At 43.1% G+C, this 17,836-nt stretch overlaps 1 protein-coding gene across 1 annotated transcript in view; it reads left to right on the top strand.

The window, feature by feature from the left end:
• The window catches only part of LOC129384105 (calcium-activated chloride channel regulator 1-like), a 548,714-nt gene that overhangs the window by 486,803 nt on the left and 44,075 nt on the right, over nt 1-17,836 (top strand). Inside the window, exons 14-15 of the mRNA XM_055069245.1 lie at nt 2,700-2,970; nt 6,993-7,160. Of these exons, the coding sequence (XP_054925220.1) occupies nt 2,700-2,970; nt 6,993-7,160 (439 nt within the window). The remainder of the gene's footprint in view (nt 1-2,699; nt 2,971-6,992; nt 7,161-17,836) is intronic.

The following is a 17,836-nucleotide window of genomic DNA, read 5'->3' as shown; positions in this document are numbered from 1 at the left end:
CTTTCATATCCATCAGGTGCTCACGAAGACGTAATTAGGTCGGATAATTTTCTAACAGACCTCGTATGTGCTCTTCACCATCGTTCTGCTATTATTCTGCCTGAGGGAAGTATATGTGTATCACTGAGTACATGTACCCCTCTGCGACGCTGCCTCTGCCATGAATATGTAACGCTACTGCGTGTGCGGCTGTAGTGGCTGTAGTAGCTGTAGGGAGCGACTTCTCCGAGTTCAGCGAGTTGATTGACCGCTTACCTTAGAGGTAGCCGGCATGCGGCCATAGGGAGAGGGCCGTTAGTGAGCAGCCGTGAGCAGGCAGTTTCTTGAACCTTGGAGGAGAGCGGAACCTGCATCGGAAGTCGGCCAATGTTGTGGCTTCCGATGGCTTAGTTTCTCGAAGCCGAGGCATACTTACAAACTGCGCGAGACCGCTCCCGTTTGCGGCAGTGGCATGCTATCAGGCAACAGCAGCCCGGCGCTTTTTCAGTTCGGACGTTTCCACGCGGTACTCCGCACTTTAACAATTCTCAGAAGTTCCCGCAGGATTTTGGTTATTCGCCTTGAACAGCACGTGTATGTGTAATTTCACGCAGTTGTTTTCCTTTTTTATACAGTCTTTGATTATAGAGTTTGTTGCGTATTGATGACGTATCGTTTTTTTTGTCACGCATTCTTTCTAGTGGGAAGCTATATGTGACTAGCCGATTCGTCCATCCGTCCGTCCGCCCGTCCGTCAGTCGCCTGTACGCCGAAAACTCCTGGAGAACCCCATGTACATGCCCAAGCAAAAAAAAAAGAGGCACGCGATTAGGCTACACCACTTAGATGGCAGAAGGCCTGTTTGCTCCGATGCATGACGTCGCGCTATCTGGCCTGAAATTTCCATTGAAAAGGCTGGCGGTGTGAAAGCGGTGATGTCAAAATCACTGTTGCCTATTGCCTACTCGGGAGTATCCCCACTAGATTCTATGGCATTCAGGCTAACTAACAAGACGTCATGGGTCGGAGTCAAAAGGGCTTGTGCTATCTAGGTTGTGTTGGATTAGCTGCGCGACTAGTGACGTCTTTTCCCCTACGTCACAGCCAAGCACGCGTGCAGCAGTTTCTCCGAAATGAGTGGGTCACGCGTCATACGCGCTCCTGTGTAGTCGGCTGCTTTCGATCAGCAACGCCATGAGCAGAACCGGGAACGAGCTCGTCTATGCCGTGCCAATGCTGGAGCCCATGTACAAGAACAGGCTCGTGCAGTTGATCGTAAGCAACAACTGTGTACCGAGGATCCGGCAGCCTACCAATTCGTCGTGTATGAAACCGTCAGTATTAACCCAGTGATAACACCGGGGAGGCACGTTTCAGCTTAGCTGGTAAACCACCTGTACGGAGTGCTTGGGCGGTCATATTTTATGCATTTCTTAGCAGTCGTGAACGAAGGATCAAAATTTGTTTCTTCAGATTTTCTGGTTGTGTTTACTGACTTTTCTAAATTACATTATTTCTTCGTTCTTCGGTTGAGACCTCACAGATTTGTTATCTGTCATTTCTTAATTATATGCATTTTGCTGAGATTCAATTAAGGTAAAGTGTAATTGTCGTGTGATCTCCAATTTCTGTATCTATACCAAGGCCAGCGCTATAAGCCGCATACTAGAATGCATCTTCTTATGTTTATAATCAACGGTACATTCGATTGCCAAAAATGGAATGACAGAAACGGTTGCTGGTTTCTTTATGTACTGCTGTTGTCTACATATGTCTCCTCTACAGCAATAATAGCTGAAGTTTCTCGCTCACACGGCTCTGTGTATAGGACTGTGATGGTGACCTTATCTCTTACATTTGGCATGTTATTTCATAATGCATTACTTGCTGATTGTCTGATGCATATTTACATCGTCTTTTTAATGTGTATATATCACTCATAAAATCTGGCAGAAAGTCTTCTGTGGAATTGCAATATAGCGCGTAGCGTTCTTTCAAGCGAACTATTGGGCTTATTCAAATTCCGTAGTTGAATTGCCTGCATTCGCAATTCTTCTGTGTAGGCCCTGCGTTCGGTGCGCGATGCCCTGCTTGATTCTGACTACTACTTTCCTCGACACTTTGCCGATTACAATTGCGCACCATAGTCAAGAATTGTCGTAGAGAAGTAGTAGAAGCGATGGACTCACCAAGAAAGTTTGTTTTCTTTTTCCTGCCTGGCTTATGAAGTGACGCCAGCCCTCCAATCACCCCGATGCCCAGTGTACTGGGCGTTTGATGAAAAAGCAGCGGCTCTGTGAAATACTTTGTATGGATATGTGTCGACATCTCTTGGTGTCGTAACGAAATATAGCAAGTGCGTGAGAGTTTCGGGCGCTCACGAATAAATAGTGCTAGGTTTAGACAAGTGCGTTTATTCGCAGGTAAAAGTTGAGGCTTATGTTCCCGGACGTGGATGGCTTTACTGGTTTTTCGCTACAGAAAACGACAGGAACGCAAACGAAGGAGAAATGGGGCACCCAGGCCAGTAATTAAGCTCATCTAAAGCGCAAATATTGCGTCTTATATGATTGGGCTTTCGCATGCAGCCATCACACTGCATTCTATCTGTTCCATTGACTGATTGATTGACGGACTGAATAAGTGAGTGATTGAGTGATTTGTGTAATAATACTTATTATTATTATTAGACTGACCTGCTGCACTCTTCTGTGTTAAAGGCGGGCACATGGAAGGTTCAAGTGGAGAGCACAAGCAAGAACCAAGTCGTGGTCTCCATCCTTGTCACGTCCCAAGCCAGAAGCCTGACCAAGAAACCGATAGTGGCTTCGTGCGAAGTGTTGAAAGTGGAGGTTTCTAACCCGAAAGACTTGGTCATACTGGTTAATGTTAAGAAAGGGGAGCGTGTTGTCATCGATGCAAACGTAACGGCACTGGTCATCAACGAGAATGGGCTTGCGTGCCCTGTCCGACTGCTTGACGATGGCAAGGGTAAGGACGATCGGAAATTACTCGTTCTAGTTCAACTAGGCAGAGAGCTTCACGCTTTCAGAAGATGCTGTAGGTAATACACGTGTTGACCCCCTTAAACAGGAGCGAGACATGTCATAATTAACGCAGGAGGAACCAAGCCTGCCCGTTTTGCACACAGACTATGCTCTGTGAAATTCCATCTTTACTAGGCGCATACAAAGAAGTCGAAAAAGTAAAGAATGATGGTGGCCTTGCAGACCACTAAGAAGAGTTTAGCTTGTTCACTGCTTTATTCTTGTTTGCTCCGGCATTAAAAGCCATCTGTGAATAGACGTACGCTTCTTCCTTCGGGTAAACATACTTACATATAGCACGTCCCATATATATTTCTTGTTGAAATTGTCAGTGCTTTCCATAGTGTCGTGTTGGACTCGTGGTGTTTATAATGCATTGGTTTCTTCCGGTGCAATTGCGCATCAAAACCCGCCAAGCGTCTCAACGCGCTGCTTTACCTGCGAGAAAAGGTGTTCAATGTCTCATGTCCATGAATACGGCCGTGGCGTAAAGGTTGCAATATCAGCCCTGTGTGATAAATGTCCTGTCTTAGAGCCCTGTCATGGCACAGTCATACTAATGTTTATATAAATATTTACAGCACAGCACTTTATTGAAAAAAAGATGAGTTTTCAAAGTCAAAAAGCAGTTTCAAAGCAAAAGCAGGACGTTTACTCCAATCCATGTTGTAACCTCCGATCCCATGCTAGTTGAGTCACCCGGCTTGCAGCTCCTGTGAACACTAGCGTCACTGTTCTCCACTGTTGTCTGTAGTAACTGTATGAAACTGCATGCTTGAACCTTTCAACTCGTAAAGCACTTCTTTGCTGCACTGTTGCCAGATAGCGCCATCGCGTTAATCACGTTCAGCGTTAGAGGCCAGGTGCGCTACAAAAAAGTGTTGGAACTCGGAAAGAAAGCTTCGCATTAAAATACTGTGCTGCCTACAGCAGCCCTCATAAATGTTTGCTGCACAAATTCTTATAAAATATGGAGCGAAAATTAGGCACACTCGACTGTAGCTAACGTCTACATACGGGGAAGCACAAATGATTTATAGGGAATGCTTGCACAAATATTGTAAATGTTAAGGAGCGAACAGTTGTGTAGAAAAAAAAAACATGTTGTGCAGGATAAATTTATTATTGGTGAAATAGCATGTTTGCAGTTACAAGTTATAAGATAGAAAGCAACGCGTACGGCACAATACCAATGGCTCCAGGGTATCGTACCTACTGGTCCATACTCAGTTTTCTTAATAGAAGATGCAAACCGAGTGGTCGTAGCGTGCACACACTGTGCAGATGCCTATTGCCCATACACAGCCAAACCAGGGGCAGTTGGGTTTAGACCGTACTACTACGGGTTCAGCTTACAAAAGTCACCAGATCGGCGGCGCTACCACCGGGATAAACCCACGAAAATTATTCAATAATAACGCCAACCCGCCTTCTAGAAAGTGGCTGCCCTCGACAAGAATGCTTCACAATTTAAAAAAAAACGGCCTACCTCACCGAAAATGAGTATCAAAATATCAGAGTGGGGTTTATCCAAAAAGAAATGGGGTGTTCTATGTACGCTATGTACACCTACATTGTTGGTATGCAAGAGTCGTGCTCTAGTAGATGGTTCTTCACATGTGCTTGTGTCGTCGATTGCGCGGGAGGCGTTGTGAATGGCAACGTGCAGGGGCTCGCCTACATAGAAATAACTTGTACACTTGGTAGGTCAAAATCCCTAAAAAACTCGATATACATGTTGCCGTCGATAGTTCAGGTGCGCGTGAGCATAATTTCGTTTCCAGCTTTCTTTACACCAAGCTTACCTCATGTATATTGAGAACTGAGTGTTTTCGTGCTTGAACACGCCAATGTAGGAGTCGCCGCAGGTACCTAGGGGCATTTTAAGCTCGGCGAAGTTGTCATAGCTCGGTAAGACTTCCGTTTTCACAAATTCATGTATGTAGACACGAAATTGTTGATCATTTCTCCGTGGATGGCAAGATACTAGGCCGACACAGCGGCCTTCTAGTGCCTACTATGCATTTCATCGGTAGCCAGCTTTGGAACGCTGATGATCGCGCTGCTGTTATTCCTCGTAGGTGCGTGCCTTCTTGGAGCTGGCCATCTTGCTACGTTGGCTGCCTATTCAGACAAGAGACGGCGCCATGAAGTGACAACGCCTATGCTCACAAACTAAAGCAGACTGAAGTAGCGACACAAGTTATTTTGTTTTATAAATCGCATGATACTATGTGCAACAAAGGCGGCGCTAGATTTCCTAACATCACTAACATAAAATCCCCCCGCATACTCCTAGGGTGAAGCAAGCGCAATGAGTATAATACATTGCGTTACTGTCTCATAAGAAGATTTCATAACTCAGGGCTCTTTATAAGCTCCCATCAAACTACGCGATCTTCAGGATCTGCCATGTTTTTTTCATTTAAGTTTGATAACCAGAAGCAAGGCTGGTGTATCAGTATCAGGAATTCTATATCAATTTTGTGCAGAGCTCGTCTACGATGACTGTCCTAATAAAAGGAAAACCGAATGTCGGTTACATAACGTAACATAATGTCAAGGCCGCCGTAGCAGGCTAAGGTTTTTTTTTTGAAAGACCGATGTGGCTAGACGAGAACAGCACAGCAGCACAAACGAATGTGCGTGTTAACAGTCATCCGTATGGCGGCGATTTTACTGGGTTCTTCTTTTTTTAAATGGGTCACTCTGAGCTGTTCAGAAGCGATCTGAGGGGCATTGTCAACTCACGCTATGGCAATGCAGAAGTACGTAGTGGATGAGCTCAGACTAGCACGAATTAAACTGTCAAGAGGAGTAGAAGAAAACAAAAAAGGCTCGTGTTCATAGGGAAAGGCGGTGAAGAGGTGCTATTGTTAAGTTTAGGCGAGTAATATATCAATAACAGGGGAGAAAGTAGCATCCCAATCACAGTGGTTGGCGGAAACGCACATTGGCAATATGAATACTCTCAATACGACCTGGGTGCTCAGAAAGAAGTGGATATCGGAGCACGCATTAGAATTGCGGTGTGTAAGCGTGGTGAGTAAGCGACTGTTGGAAGAGATGGTGGCGAGGCGGTTCCAGGCGGACGCTGCCTTGGAAAGGAGTTCGAGTGAAGGCTTGTACGCCATCTAAGATCTGGGCCTCGTATATGTGGTCTACGAAAAGTGAAATGTAGTAAATTTACTTATACCGAAACTACAATATAACGCCGTTTCATGATTGGCGACATTAATTTGATGAGCAGTGAAGGAGCATAGTGACATACCGTGTTGCCACTCTGTGTATACTTCATGTATAAGGCCTCTACTGGAGCCAGGTTCGTCTCTTGCGCCTGAACAAATAAAAGAGCATATGCATGTTTTATTGCCGATTATGGATTTGCAAAGACACAACGCAAACCGAAATCAGGAGGCCAATGTTTAGGCACACGACACATGCTCACAATTTCTATGCTGGCCGAGCTGTCATGATTGTAGCTCCCGCAGACAATGGCATTTCAGTTCCTTCAAGTGTTATTTCTATCAAACTGCGCATTCTGCGCGCCACTCGTGTCTCTTCAGGCCCTCCAAATTATGTGGTTGGAAACGTAAACACCAGTTCTTTCGCTCTACCGTCCTAAACTTATCACTGTCGTATCTACAGAGTACGACATGGCTTTCAAGTTTAGGGAAGCTTGCTGCTCATATGCCGTCCACACTGAGCCATCACGAGCGCAGCTATAATAGTTGCATGAAAATGAATTCTCCAGTAGTTTCTGTAATAGCTACCGCAATAAAAAATCAAGTAATTGAGCTATATAAGTGCGCACATTAAGCAACCGAAAATTCCCTGTCGTTGTGGCACGACATGAGTAATATTGTGCCGCAAACGATGTCTTACATCTAAAATTTACTTATTAGTTTTTGCATAGCTCTGCGGTTTCCATTGACGCATCGGCACCTCTGGCTCCTAATTTTGCAGATCCGGATATCTGGGGAAACGACGGGACATACAGCGGCTATTTTGTGGAGCTCAGTGGAAAAGGTCGTTACTCGGTGACGGCTTATGTTCATGGTGACGGCAAGGCAAGACATGCGGACCGAGTAAAAGGCTTCCCCACGGACATGCGTGCGGGAGGGAAACCACGGAGTGAGTTAATCCGACGTGCATTTGTGTCATTACATGTCTTAAACGCTTAAGCGATCGAAACCAGTAAAGGACCACACATACGTTATCATAACTAAACAATTTTGCGTCTATTGATCTTTGATGTAGTATGGTTTTCTATGTATTGAAAGTACAATAATCAGGGCTTACAAACAAAAGTTGTTTTACTCACACATGTAAACAAGAAAAAGCACATACACCGCTATAAACATGTTCTTTTAATCTCTTAGCCGGTGTTTATTGAGCCGTAGGCGATTCTACTAGCAGCTTGGCCATGTTATTTTGCAGCACACAAAAAGAAAACACGATAATGTGTATACATTTATTGTTCTACACCACCCGTAAAGAAAGCGAAACAGTATCGTAGTATTATGAAGTATGAAACAGCGCAATTCTCAGCGCATCAACGAGACAAATCAGCCCGAGCCATAGTTTGCGACTAACAAGTGCAACCCTCGCATTGCCGAACATTGAAGGGTACTTTGATCAAGAATTTTCAATCCGCTGCATTTCTTGGCGAACATTGTCTGTCTGTCTGTCTGTCTGTCTGTCTGTCTGTCTGTCTGTCTGTCTGTCTGTCTGTCTGTCTGTCTGTCTGTCGCTAGCTAGCTAGCTAGCTAGCTAGCTAGCTAACGACCATGAAAGCATCAAGACCTATGCAGCTAGCGAGCTGCATAGGTTTTGATGCTCTCATGATTGTTTCGTTAAGTTGGTAATTACCAACATTTGAATAGTATGACGAGAGTGTATGACGACCATAAATGATCCCTCACGATATGAATATCATGAAATTTGTGTCATGTAGGTCATGAAAAGTGAGGGGCGCCATGTCTTGGCGCTCCGATGGTCGTTTCGTTAATGTGGTAGGTACCAAAATTGGCATACTATGACGAAGAGTGTATGACGAACACAAATGATCAGTCATGACATGAATATCAGGAAGTGTATGTTATGTGGGTCATCTGAGAACCGCCTCCTTCTTCGTACTCTCATGGTTGTTTCGTTAACTTGATAGGTTTCGCATAACATCGATTCCCACATATCTTGAGATCTGCCGGCTTTATTGTTCTTCTGTACCATTGCATAAATTGTCTATACGGCAGATACATAACAATTTACTTTCGGTAACACGCGCAGAGGAACAGTGGAGAAGGATTGCGAATGTGTGCTTTAGGCAACAAAATTAGGGGCAAGAAATGAAGGAGAAAAAGTCCAGTCATAACATCTTGCCGACCCCCTGCCGCACTTTAAGTCTGGTCCATGCATCATTAACACATTTAAAGTCGCAATAGCTTTAGGTAATAAGGGAGTATTTTAATATTACGGTTGCCTGAGTTCAATTTGGCCCTGAAGAAATCCCAACAGTACTAAACAAAGAAAGATGATGAAATGCGCTTGCCATAAGATTCGATACCTATGCTGAAATGCGAAAATGTTCCTTTGCTTCAAAATGCTGAAAGCCTCAAAGCTGGCTTTTTCAGCAGGGCCGCGATTAAGGCTTTTACTGAACTAGATGTCTGGAAAGTGAAGTGCTCAGAGAGCGGCGTTCCTACTCCTACTGACAAATACGACACCACAATTACGTCTCATGCAATCGCCACAGAGTTTCACCTTCACAGCTTTTGGCCCAAGAATTCACCTCAGCTCTAAAACAGTGCCGATGCCATCGACCCCTTGCTAGCGGATACGCCTTCGGACGCAGCTATTCAACGCAGTGTGAACACTTGTAGTTCAAATTGAGCAACAGATGTTCAAAATTTAAGGGCTCAAGCTATTCTATGAGCGACAGTTTTTCCCAACTAATTAGTGACATTAGAAGGAAGCTATAGCAAAGGACAAAAGGCAAGCGTGACCACCGCGACACGGTTAGATTAATTTACGATAAAGTTTGCAGAAAGCGTCGCCTTTTCACGTGGGACAATGAACAAAACGACATAGCTGAAGCTGAAAAAAATGACTAAAAAAAGAGGTCAACAACGCGCAATACTCGTAATTGTCAACGCTGAAAATTCTGAATATAAATTGTCGCAGTATTTTCAATAAAACGCACAAACTCGAAGCTGTTCCCCTTGCTTATCAGCCAGATATAGTAGCACTTGCTGAAACGTGGCTGCACTCTGATATCTTGTACCGCGAAATTGTACCGCCAGGGTGTGCAGTTGTTCGCAAGGACAGGAAACTAATAAGCTAATAAACTAATATAATAAGCTAATAAACTAATATATATATATATATATATATATATATATATATATATATATATATATATATATATATATATATATATATATATATATTCCATCTTTATATTCAATCGTTACAGGCGGACGGATTCCCCAAGCTATATGCTTGGGGAATCTAGCCGAGCCAAAGTGTACAGGCTAAAATTCTTGTATTTATTGCTAAACCATCGTTGCCGGCTAAATCCCAATGACCGATGACTGTGTTAAAGAAAGGCACGAAATATTCTACACACTTATGCGTGTGTATCCTGATATTGAAGTAGTATTGTGTAAGCTCCATGAGAAGAATGAAATAGCATTTGTCATTGCTATCGACAGACCACCTGATGCTGAAATACCATATCTAGAAACACTTTACGATTATATGCACGTGCACATACCCCGGCGTAAAAAAATGTTTATAGCAGGCGATTTTAATTTGCCTGAGTTAAACTGGCACTCGCTTAGTCCGGCGACAGCGACTACCAACATAATTACCGACATCGTGTTCACATTTAAGTTGTTAGAGTTCCAACACGTAATCAAAGCTCTTCGAATTCAGTCCGGGATCTTGTTTTTTATCAGTGGTCACTTTTGAAAACGCACTTTGCATGTAGAAACAGTACAAGGCTTGTCTGACCACGATATTGGTTTTTGTTCCTTAAAATATGGAAGTCCAATTCTTACACAAAGTACACCGAAACGGGTACCTGCATGTAAAAGAGCATATATCTTGCTCATGAGTTTCCCACCTTACACCTTTCGTGAGGCGAACACTCGTCGGTAGATGTGATATGGACAACATTTACAAGTATTGCTAAGCACTTCTTAGTTACATTTATTCCAAAACTAAACAAACGGTTAGAAAGCACAATCCATGGATCAAGGATGAAATAATCCACATGAAACGCCAAATGAAGAGGCTTAGAACGGATAGAAAAGCTCGCTCGGGCAGCAGTATTGGGTAACAAATCTCTGTGCTGTCAAGGACCCTGAAAAGTAAAATAAGCCTGGCTAAAGGACACTTCCTAAATCCCTCTCTACACAGCTTCATTAGAACAGCTCTGCATAAGTTGTGGCGACACATAAGTGTAAAGCGTAATAACCAAGCACCTGCGCCTACCTAAGGCGGAAACCAGAAAGCCAATTTTTTAACACCTGCTTTCACCCCATTTACACTGTTAATAACGGCCTTTTACAATGTTACCCATGCATATCAAGTAGCCAAGGCAAGCCTTTACAACACACCCTTCATATCGCAGACGGGCGCGTTTTCACTTTACTAAACATTTACCAGAAGAAACGCTCGGGTCTAGATAACATTCCAAGTGTCCTTTTAAAACGATACGCTGAACCCGTTAGTAAACTCCTCCAGCTTATATATTTAAAATCGCTTCGCGTTGGTCGCCTTCCAGCTGAATGAAAAATTGCTAAAGTCATTCTTGTGCATAAGTAAGGTGATACTCCTTCCTCCGCTGACTACAAGCCCATCTCACTCGCATGTACCTCATGTAAAATGCTTCAATATGTCATCCTAAATTACCTTACAGAATACGTCGAATCTGACAAAATACTGCATTCTAATCAGCATGGTTTTCATAGTGCCCTATCCAGTGTTGCCCAATTAGTTGAAACACTACATGACTTTGCCAAAGATACTAACAGCCAAGAAAAAAGCGACGCGATCTGTTATGGATTTTTCCAATGACTATATATCAAAAACCGTTCGCGTTCTATCTGGCGTACCGCAGGGTTCGCTTCTGGCACAACTGGTCTTCTTGTTGTACACAAATTATATAACTAATCACATTGACGTAAGCTTTAGACTCTTTACCGATGACTGTGTTAAAAACCACATATTTAAAACTCGCGACGGCAAAATAAAAGTTGACAATTCCATGAACGTATAGCCCAGTAGTGCACAAATTGGCAAACGGTATTAAACGTGGAGAAAAAAGTTTATATGACCATAACAAACAAGAAATCAACCCTTTTCTATCCCTACAGCATTATTTACCTCCTACTAGAGAATGTTTCACAGTATAAATACCTCGGAGCATTGGTAAGAGGGGACGAGTTGCTGACTGGTTTTTCTCTGGTTGTCTGTTGCATCGCCTGCTTGCGGAAATTTATCGATGTGCATTTTGATTGTGTATTCACTTTTACCCCTGTAATATTCTCTGTGAGGGATTGACAGTACTTCAAAATAAAATAAATAAAATAAAATTTCAACCTAGGCGTGAGTTTTCGCGATTGGTGCATAAATAATGTTCCATCCCTTGTTGTTTCGGCCTGTAGTCCAACGTCATCTCATCTAGCATCCGTACGTTTCTTCTCGTCTCAACGCACAAGATACTTGCTAAGTGCCCGCCACTCATGAAGCTCCGAAAGATGCGCTGCTCGTGTAACACAAAGTGATGCGTCATATTGCTACCTACGGCCCACCTGACACCACCCAGCCACGGACGCTCGCTGGACAGAAGTTGGAAAATTCGTGCCGTGAGTTTGGTACACAAGGTTCAATTTGCCGTTATTCGTCCGGCCTCCAGCGATTGGTCTTCACCACTTTATCTTGTTCTAAAGAAGGACAGGGCAACCGGTGATATTGTGGGGATTACTGAGCTTTAGCTTTAAATGCTGTCTCTACTGCGCATCAATATTCCCTTCCACACAAGCATGACTTCGGCGCGCGACTCACAGGAACCAAAATAGACAGCGAGATTGATTTGATTAGCGTGTACCACCAAATTCCTGTCGAACCGAGTGACATTACGAGGACAGAAATGAATACTCCGTTTCGCCTATCCTAGTTTGTCCGTATGCCTTACGGCTTGAAGAAGGCAAACTTTTCAAAGGTTCATGGACGAAGTTACACGCGGACTCTCGGTCATTTTCGTCTGCCTCGACGACATTCTCATTGAAAGTCGCACAGACGAAGAGCACAAAGAGCGAGCTAAGGCCAAGTTAACGAACATTCAATTAACATATAATTAAGACAATCTAAGCCACGACGTTTAGCGGGAGTCCGACCCACGACCTTCAGTGTTAATGCAGTTTTATAATAATTTGGGCACTCCAGACACTCCAACCCATGCCCATTGGTTGTAGCCGAACCCACGTCCTTTGGTGTTTCTATAGTAAAATCAATTCCGTCACTGTCACTGTCAATTGGCAATTATAAGCTCTAATCAACGACCTATGGTGGTAGTCGAGCCCTCGACCTTTGGTGAGAGTCGAATCCACAACATTTGGTCTTAAGATAAGCAAAGTAAATAAGGTAGAGTTAATTAAGATAGGAATAATTAAAGGAAAACACGTAATCACAAGTAAAGACGCATTGAAACGATGATCTCGATTAATATTAAATGCCTCGTCAGCGCGCAGGCTTTCGCCTTCATCCTCTACAGCGCATGCCAAAACACTGTCACCTTTTTCTCAACTTTCCTCAAACACTACCAGAATCTCTCTTTTGCTGTAAATGGAACATCGGTTACGTTGTCTGCTCTCTAAACCACACAGATCTCTCTCTTTCCCTTAAGGTGACGCCTAAGATTTTTGGTTTCGTTAGTTTCTGCGGGGTCCTTCACCTGCTCTCAAGCTTTTTGTTAGCCTCAAAGTGTGAGCCCCATATGTTAGCATCATATGTTAGCACCGGTGGAGTCATTGTGCACGTTTCTTTTCAACGATAACGACAGTGGTAAGCATTTAGACAGGATTTGATAATGCCTGCCAACACACTCCAAACAATGTTTATTCTACTCTAAATTTCTTTCTTCTGATCAGTCTCCCATCTGTAAATATGCCAGATAAATCTACTCCTGTACAGACATTACAGACGGCGTGGCGATCGCAACTTCTTGCTCCCTTGCCAGTCTATTCAACATTACTTTTGCCTTCTGGGTATTATTCTTCAACCACACTTTTACACCTTCGTTCATGTACTCAATGTTATAAATGTAATTTGCCCAGCTCTTGCCGATGCTGGACAATACCATTATTCCCATTGAATAGCGTTCGATACGACGTGGGTAGCGGCATGCGTTTGTTGGTTAGCCATCATAAAATGGTATCTGTTATAGTGAAGCAAAACAAGAACACAGGAAGAAGCGGCAGAGGGGCACCAGTGCTTGTGTTCGTCTGTCATTTCGTCTTGTGTTCAAGTTTCACTGCGCTGTACCAGATACCATCCCAAGACAGCATTGGAGAGATTGTGCCTCCTTGCCTGGCCCTTCTTCATTAGTAACTTTCAACTTTTTTTTGTGCGGAAGCACGGTAGCTGTGGATCTTTTCAGATATTTCCCAAGATATTCACGTATGCCTCGTGTACGCCTTCATTACGTATTGCGAATATTAGTGCTTGTATCTCAACTTATAAAAATGCCTTTTCATAATCGAAGGAAGCCATGTAGAGAGGTTGATTATACTCTGCAGATTTGTCACTTACCTGATTGACGACACCGATCCGATGCGTTATCCCTCGCGCAAGCCAGCCTGTTCTCTCGCTTGATTGAAGTGCTGTCCTGATTTTATTGGAAATTTTCCTTGTGAATATTTCATAGAACACAGAAAGCAAGCTCAGGGGCCAATAATTCACCAAATATTTACCGTCTCCACTATTATGGATTTTCATTATGTTGGAATGCTTCCTGCTAACTGGTGCACTAGAAGTCGTGAGGCATTGCGTATACATAGCCGAAAGCTTTACAAATATTATCGTTCCTTTATCTTTGACTAAATGTATTGATATTATCTTCTCCGACCGCGTTTTCCCGAGGCCGTGTTTTGCAAAGCCTTTCTAAGTTAATCGCTAGTTATAGAAGGAGCCTTTGTATTCTTTTCCACGCTACATCAAATGAAGGCATGGCTGTTCTGGATGATGTACTGGTCAGTTTTAGTTTCTGCTGCTGCTTTTACTGCATCATCAAAATTGCTGATGACAACTCCCTGCTTATCTTTCAGTGCATACAGCTTGTTTTTTTCCTACGCAAAACTTTTTCTCACTGATTTCATGCTGCGGCCATTTTTACTGTTTAAATTTTCCCAATTTATAATTTGAATGTCCCTTTATTTCTTCTTCATCAGTTTTCACAGTTCAGAAAATTCTCTATGATATGCAGAGTTCGACACTTTCATGCATTATCGTTTCTTAGGTCCTTTGTTACTAGCCCTGGTGCCCTTCCTCCCACTTCAGTTGCTGCTTATGAAAGCGGCCATTTTTACTTCTTCAATTTGCCCAATTTATAATTTGAATATCCCTTTATTTCTTCTTCTTGATCAGTTTTGACAGTTCAGAAAATTCTCTATGATATGCAGAGTTCGACACTTTAATGCATTATCGTTTCTCAGGTCCTGTGTTACTAGTCCTGCTGCCTTACCTCCCGCTTCAGTTGCTGCCTATGAAAGCAGCCAAGTTACGGTTTGATTCACTACCTTCATGTTAACTTCATCTTCCTGCTCTAAACTTCCATACCGTTGGCGAGCACCGGGCTGAATACATCTGCTCTGGCCCTTACTGTGTCTAAGTTGGCCGTTTCTTTTTGACTAATTTGTACTGATTGTCTCTTCAAATTGATAAATCGTATACCTCATCAACCTATAGTCACTGCAATTTATCCTGCCAAGAACTTCTACAACCGGAATTATGCTGGAATCGGCACAGTGTATGAAATCTTTTTCATACCCTGTTTCTCCATGAGGGCTTTTTGATTAGCACTTCTTGTGAGTGATTGCTGAACGAGGGTACTCATTATACGGAGCTTATTGCTTTCCGAAAATACTACCAGCATCTCTCTTCTGCTGTAAATAGAATCGATGCTCTAGTTGCCAATTTCTTGTTGGGCAGCCTTCATTTTGCCCACTTTCGTATTGAAGTCCTGCTTGACTACAGTACACTGAGTTTGCACCTTTCTCATTGCTAATCGAGTGTAACCTTTGTTATTTGCTAAGATGAACGTGCGAGCATCGACCACACTAGGACACCATAAATTTATCTCAACCGGAATAAAGAGAACTTGACCGGATTAAAATCCGGGCTGCCTCAGTGCTCTGTAATGGCACCAATTTTATTCCAGCTGTACCTCCAGATCAGAAATATTATTAAATTTATACCAAGACAATTTGCGGATTGTTGCATAATTTACAGATGAATAATCATCTCGTCCGATACTGACACTTCGCACTCTGAGCTGGCGAAAATTGTCGGTTGCTCTGAACAGTGGCAAATGGAAATAAATATTTCGGAAACTAAGAGCACAGCTTTCTTCAGACCTAGTAACCCCAGGGTTACCCATTGCTTGACGAACGCCACTAGTATTGCACATGTACGCACAATAAAATACTTAGGAATTCACTATTCTGCAAACGTTTCATGGAATCCATATATCGAAGCGATTACTAGTAGCGCGTGTAAAGCTATATTAGGTCAAACCGCTCGGCAAACAGGTGCACTAAATTACCAGCCTACGCGACAGTGGTTCGTTCAGAACTGGAGTGCGCGTCCTTTATTTCGAATCTGTATCACTCATTCATGATAAACAAGCCCAAGGCGGTCCAAAACAAAGCAGCCCACCCATCGAATCTTTCCGCGCCTTGATCATCCCTTTAAAGTGCAGGCCGTTCTTACGCGCATAAACGTCTTGAGTCACTCACTCCTCTTTTTCGTGATATATTACTGGAATATGTTACCAAATCAAATCGTGTTATGATGATTTCTTACGAAAACTAACACTATTTTAACGAACTCACGTCTTGCTTATTCGTTCAAAGCATCAGTGTGTTCTCGTGCTTACTTTTTTTCCCTCACCATATTTTGATGTTCCTCGTGCAAATGGCTTTGTTGTAGGTTAGCACCGAGTTCCTTGTACTGCATCAATTTTTTTCTGGTTGTTTCTTCCTTTATTATTACATGCAGTATCTGCTGGCATGTTTGCCTATTTTACCAAGCATTGTCCTTGTATGAAGTAACCAAGTAGCGTTAATTTTGACTAACAGGTTTTTAACAGGTTTATTGTTTTTCCCGTTTTTATGTTTGTGTTCTTGTTTTTATTTTAACAAGCATTGTCTGTTTAAATACGTGTTATGTAACTATCACTGATTTACTCTAACACCTCTATGCAATTCCCGTATGGTCTTTTAGTGTACTCGAATAAAAAAATTGGCCGAGTCTATGAAGGTAATCCTCCTAAGTAAATACGAGCACAAAGGTATTGGAGTGGCAGAGCTAACCAAAAAACTACAACCCCCCCCTTGCAGCACATAGCTCCACCGATAGTGTTACGAGCGAGTATACAGATAACTTCCGTAACATAGTAGACATATCGGAGAGCTACAATCCCGATGAAGTTGATCTCCTCAAACGTAGCGCAATGCTTTGTCCCGCGAACAGCGCAGTAAATGAGCATGAACTACACAAAGATATTCAGCACGTGAACACTGATAGCCTAATCGTGCCCAGGCACTAAGATACACATAAAGCTAATCTCAAAGTAAATTCTACAGTCCACGCATCATTTCCGCAAGCGCAAAATTTGTCCGTCGCTCAGCACCAAATTCCTAAAACCCCCCAGAAACAATGGACGTTGCAACAAAACCAGTAGATAAAAGCGGCCGTATCTTAATCTGGCCAATAGAAAACTATCAAATGAGGCCTTGGACAAATAATTTATCACGCCCATTACGGAAAACTTGACATTAACCCAACGTCGGTATACAACAACCTAGTGCAAAGTACAATAGCGTAGCTCCTCTCCCAGGAACGAATCACCCAGTCTGAATATCGCTTCATGATGCCAGATAACAAAGAAGCCGGCCGCTTTCCCTTTCTTACTAAAATATAGAAGGTTCGCATAGAAGTACTCGCAGCAGAAATTCCAAGCAAGCCTATAGTGTCTAGTAACAACGCATATACCGTGTCACAATCTAAATTCTTAAATCACAATCTGCCAGACATCCCTACCACTCCGCAATCTCTTGTATAAGATACGCTCCTCATCCTTCGAGATATTGACTCGATTAACGTCAATCAAGTCCACTCCGACCACGCTATTATAATAACCCTAGGTCTTTCTGCTTTTAACACTAACAAGCGCATGCGTCACGGAATTGAAGTCGTGTCGAATTTCCTCGTAGTCAATCCTGAAGCGTACGCTCCTGATGTTTGCTGTTACGTTTTGAGCGACTCCTCACGCTCAACTATTTCCAGTTATACACTATTCGCTACCCACAAGCTTTCGGCCCATGCATGGGAACACCATTCGCTCCCACGTATGCCAACATTGTCAGGGGACAGTTTGAAGTAAACGTGACAAAATAATGCTATATAAAACCCCACAACCTCCTGCGCCACATTTTTGACATATTGATACAAAGCAGAAAAACAGTTCAACAACGCGCGCAGGTTCGTGCGCCCCCCTCGCCCCCCCCTCCTGAGGAAAACGG

This window comes from Dermacentor andersoni, chromosome 9 (genome assembly GCF_023375885.2).
Source record: "Dermacentor andersoni chromosome 9, qqDerAnde1_hic_scaffold, whole genome shotgun sequence".
Taxonomy (NCBI): domain Eukaryota; kingdom Metazoa; phylum Arthropoda; class Arachnida; order Ixodida; family Ixodidae; genus Dermacentor; species Dermacentor andersoni.
The sequence above is the reverse complement of the archived record's forward strand: the minus strand, read 5'-3'. Positions and strand labels throughout refer to the sequence as shown.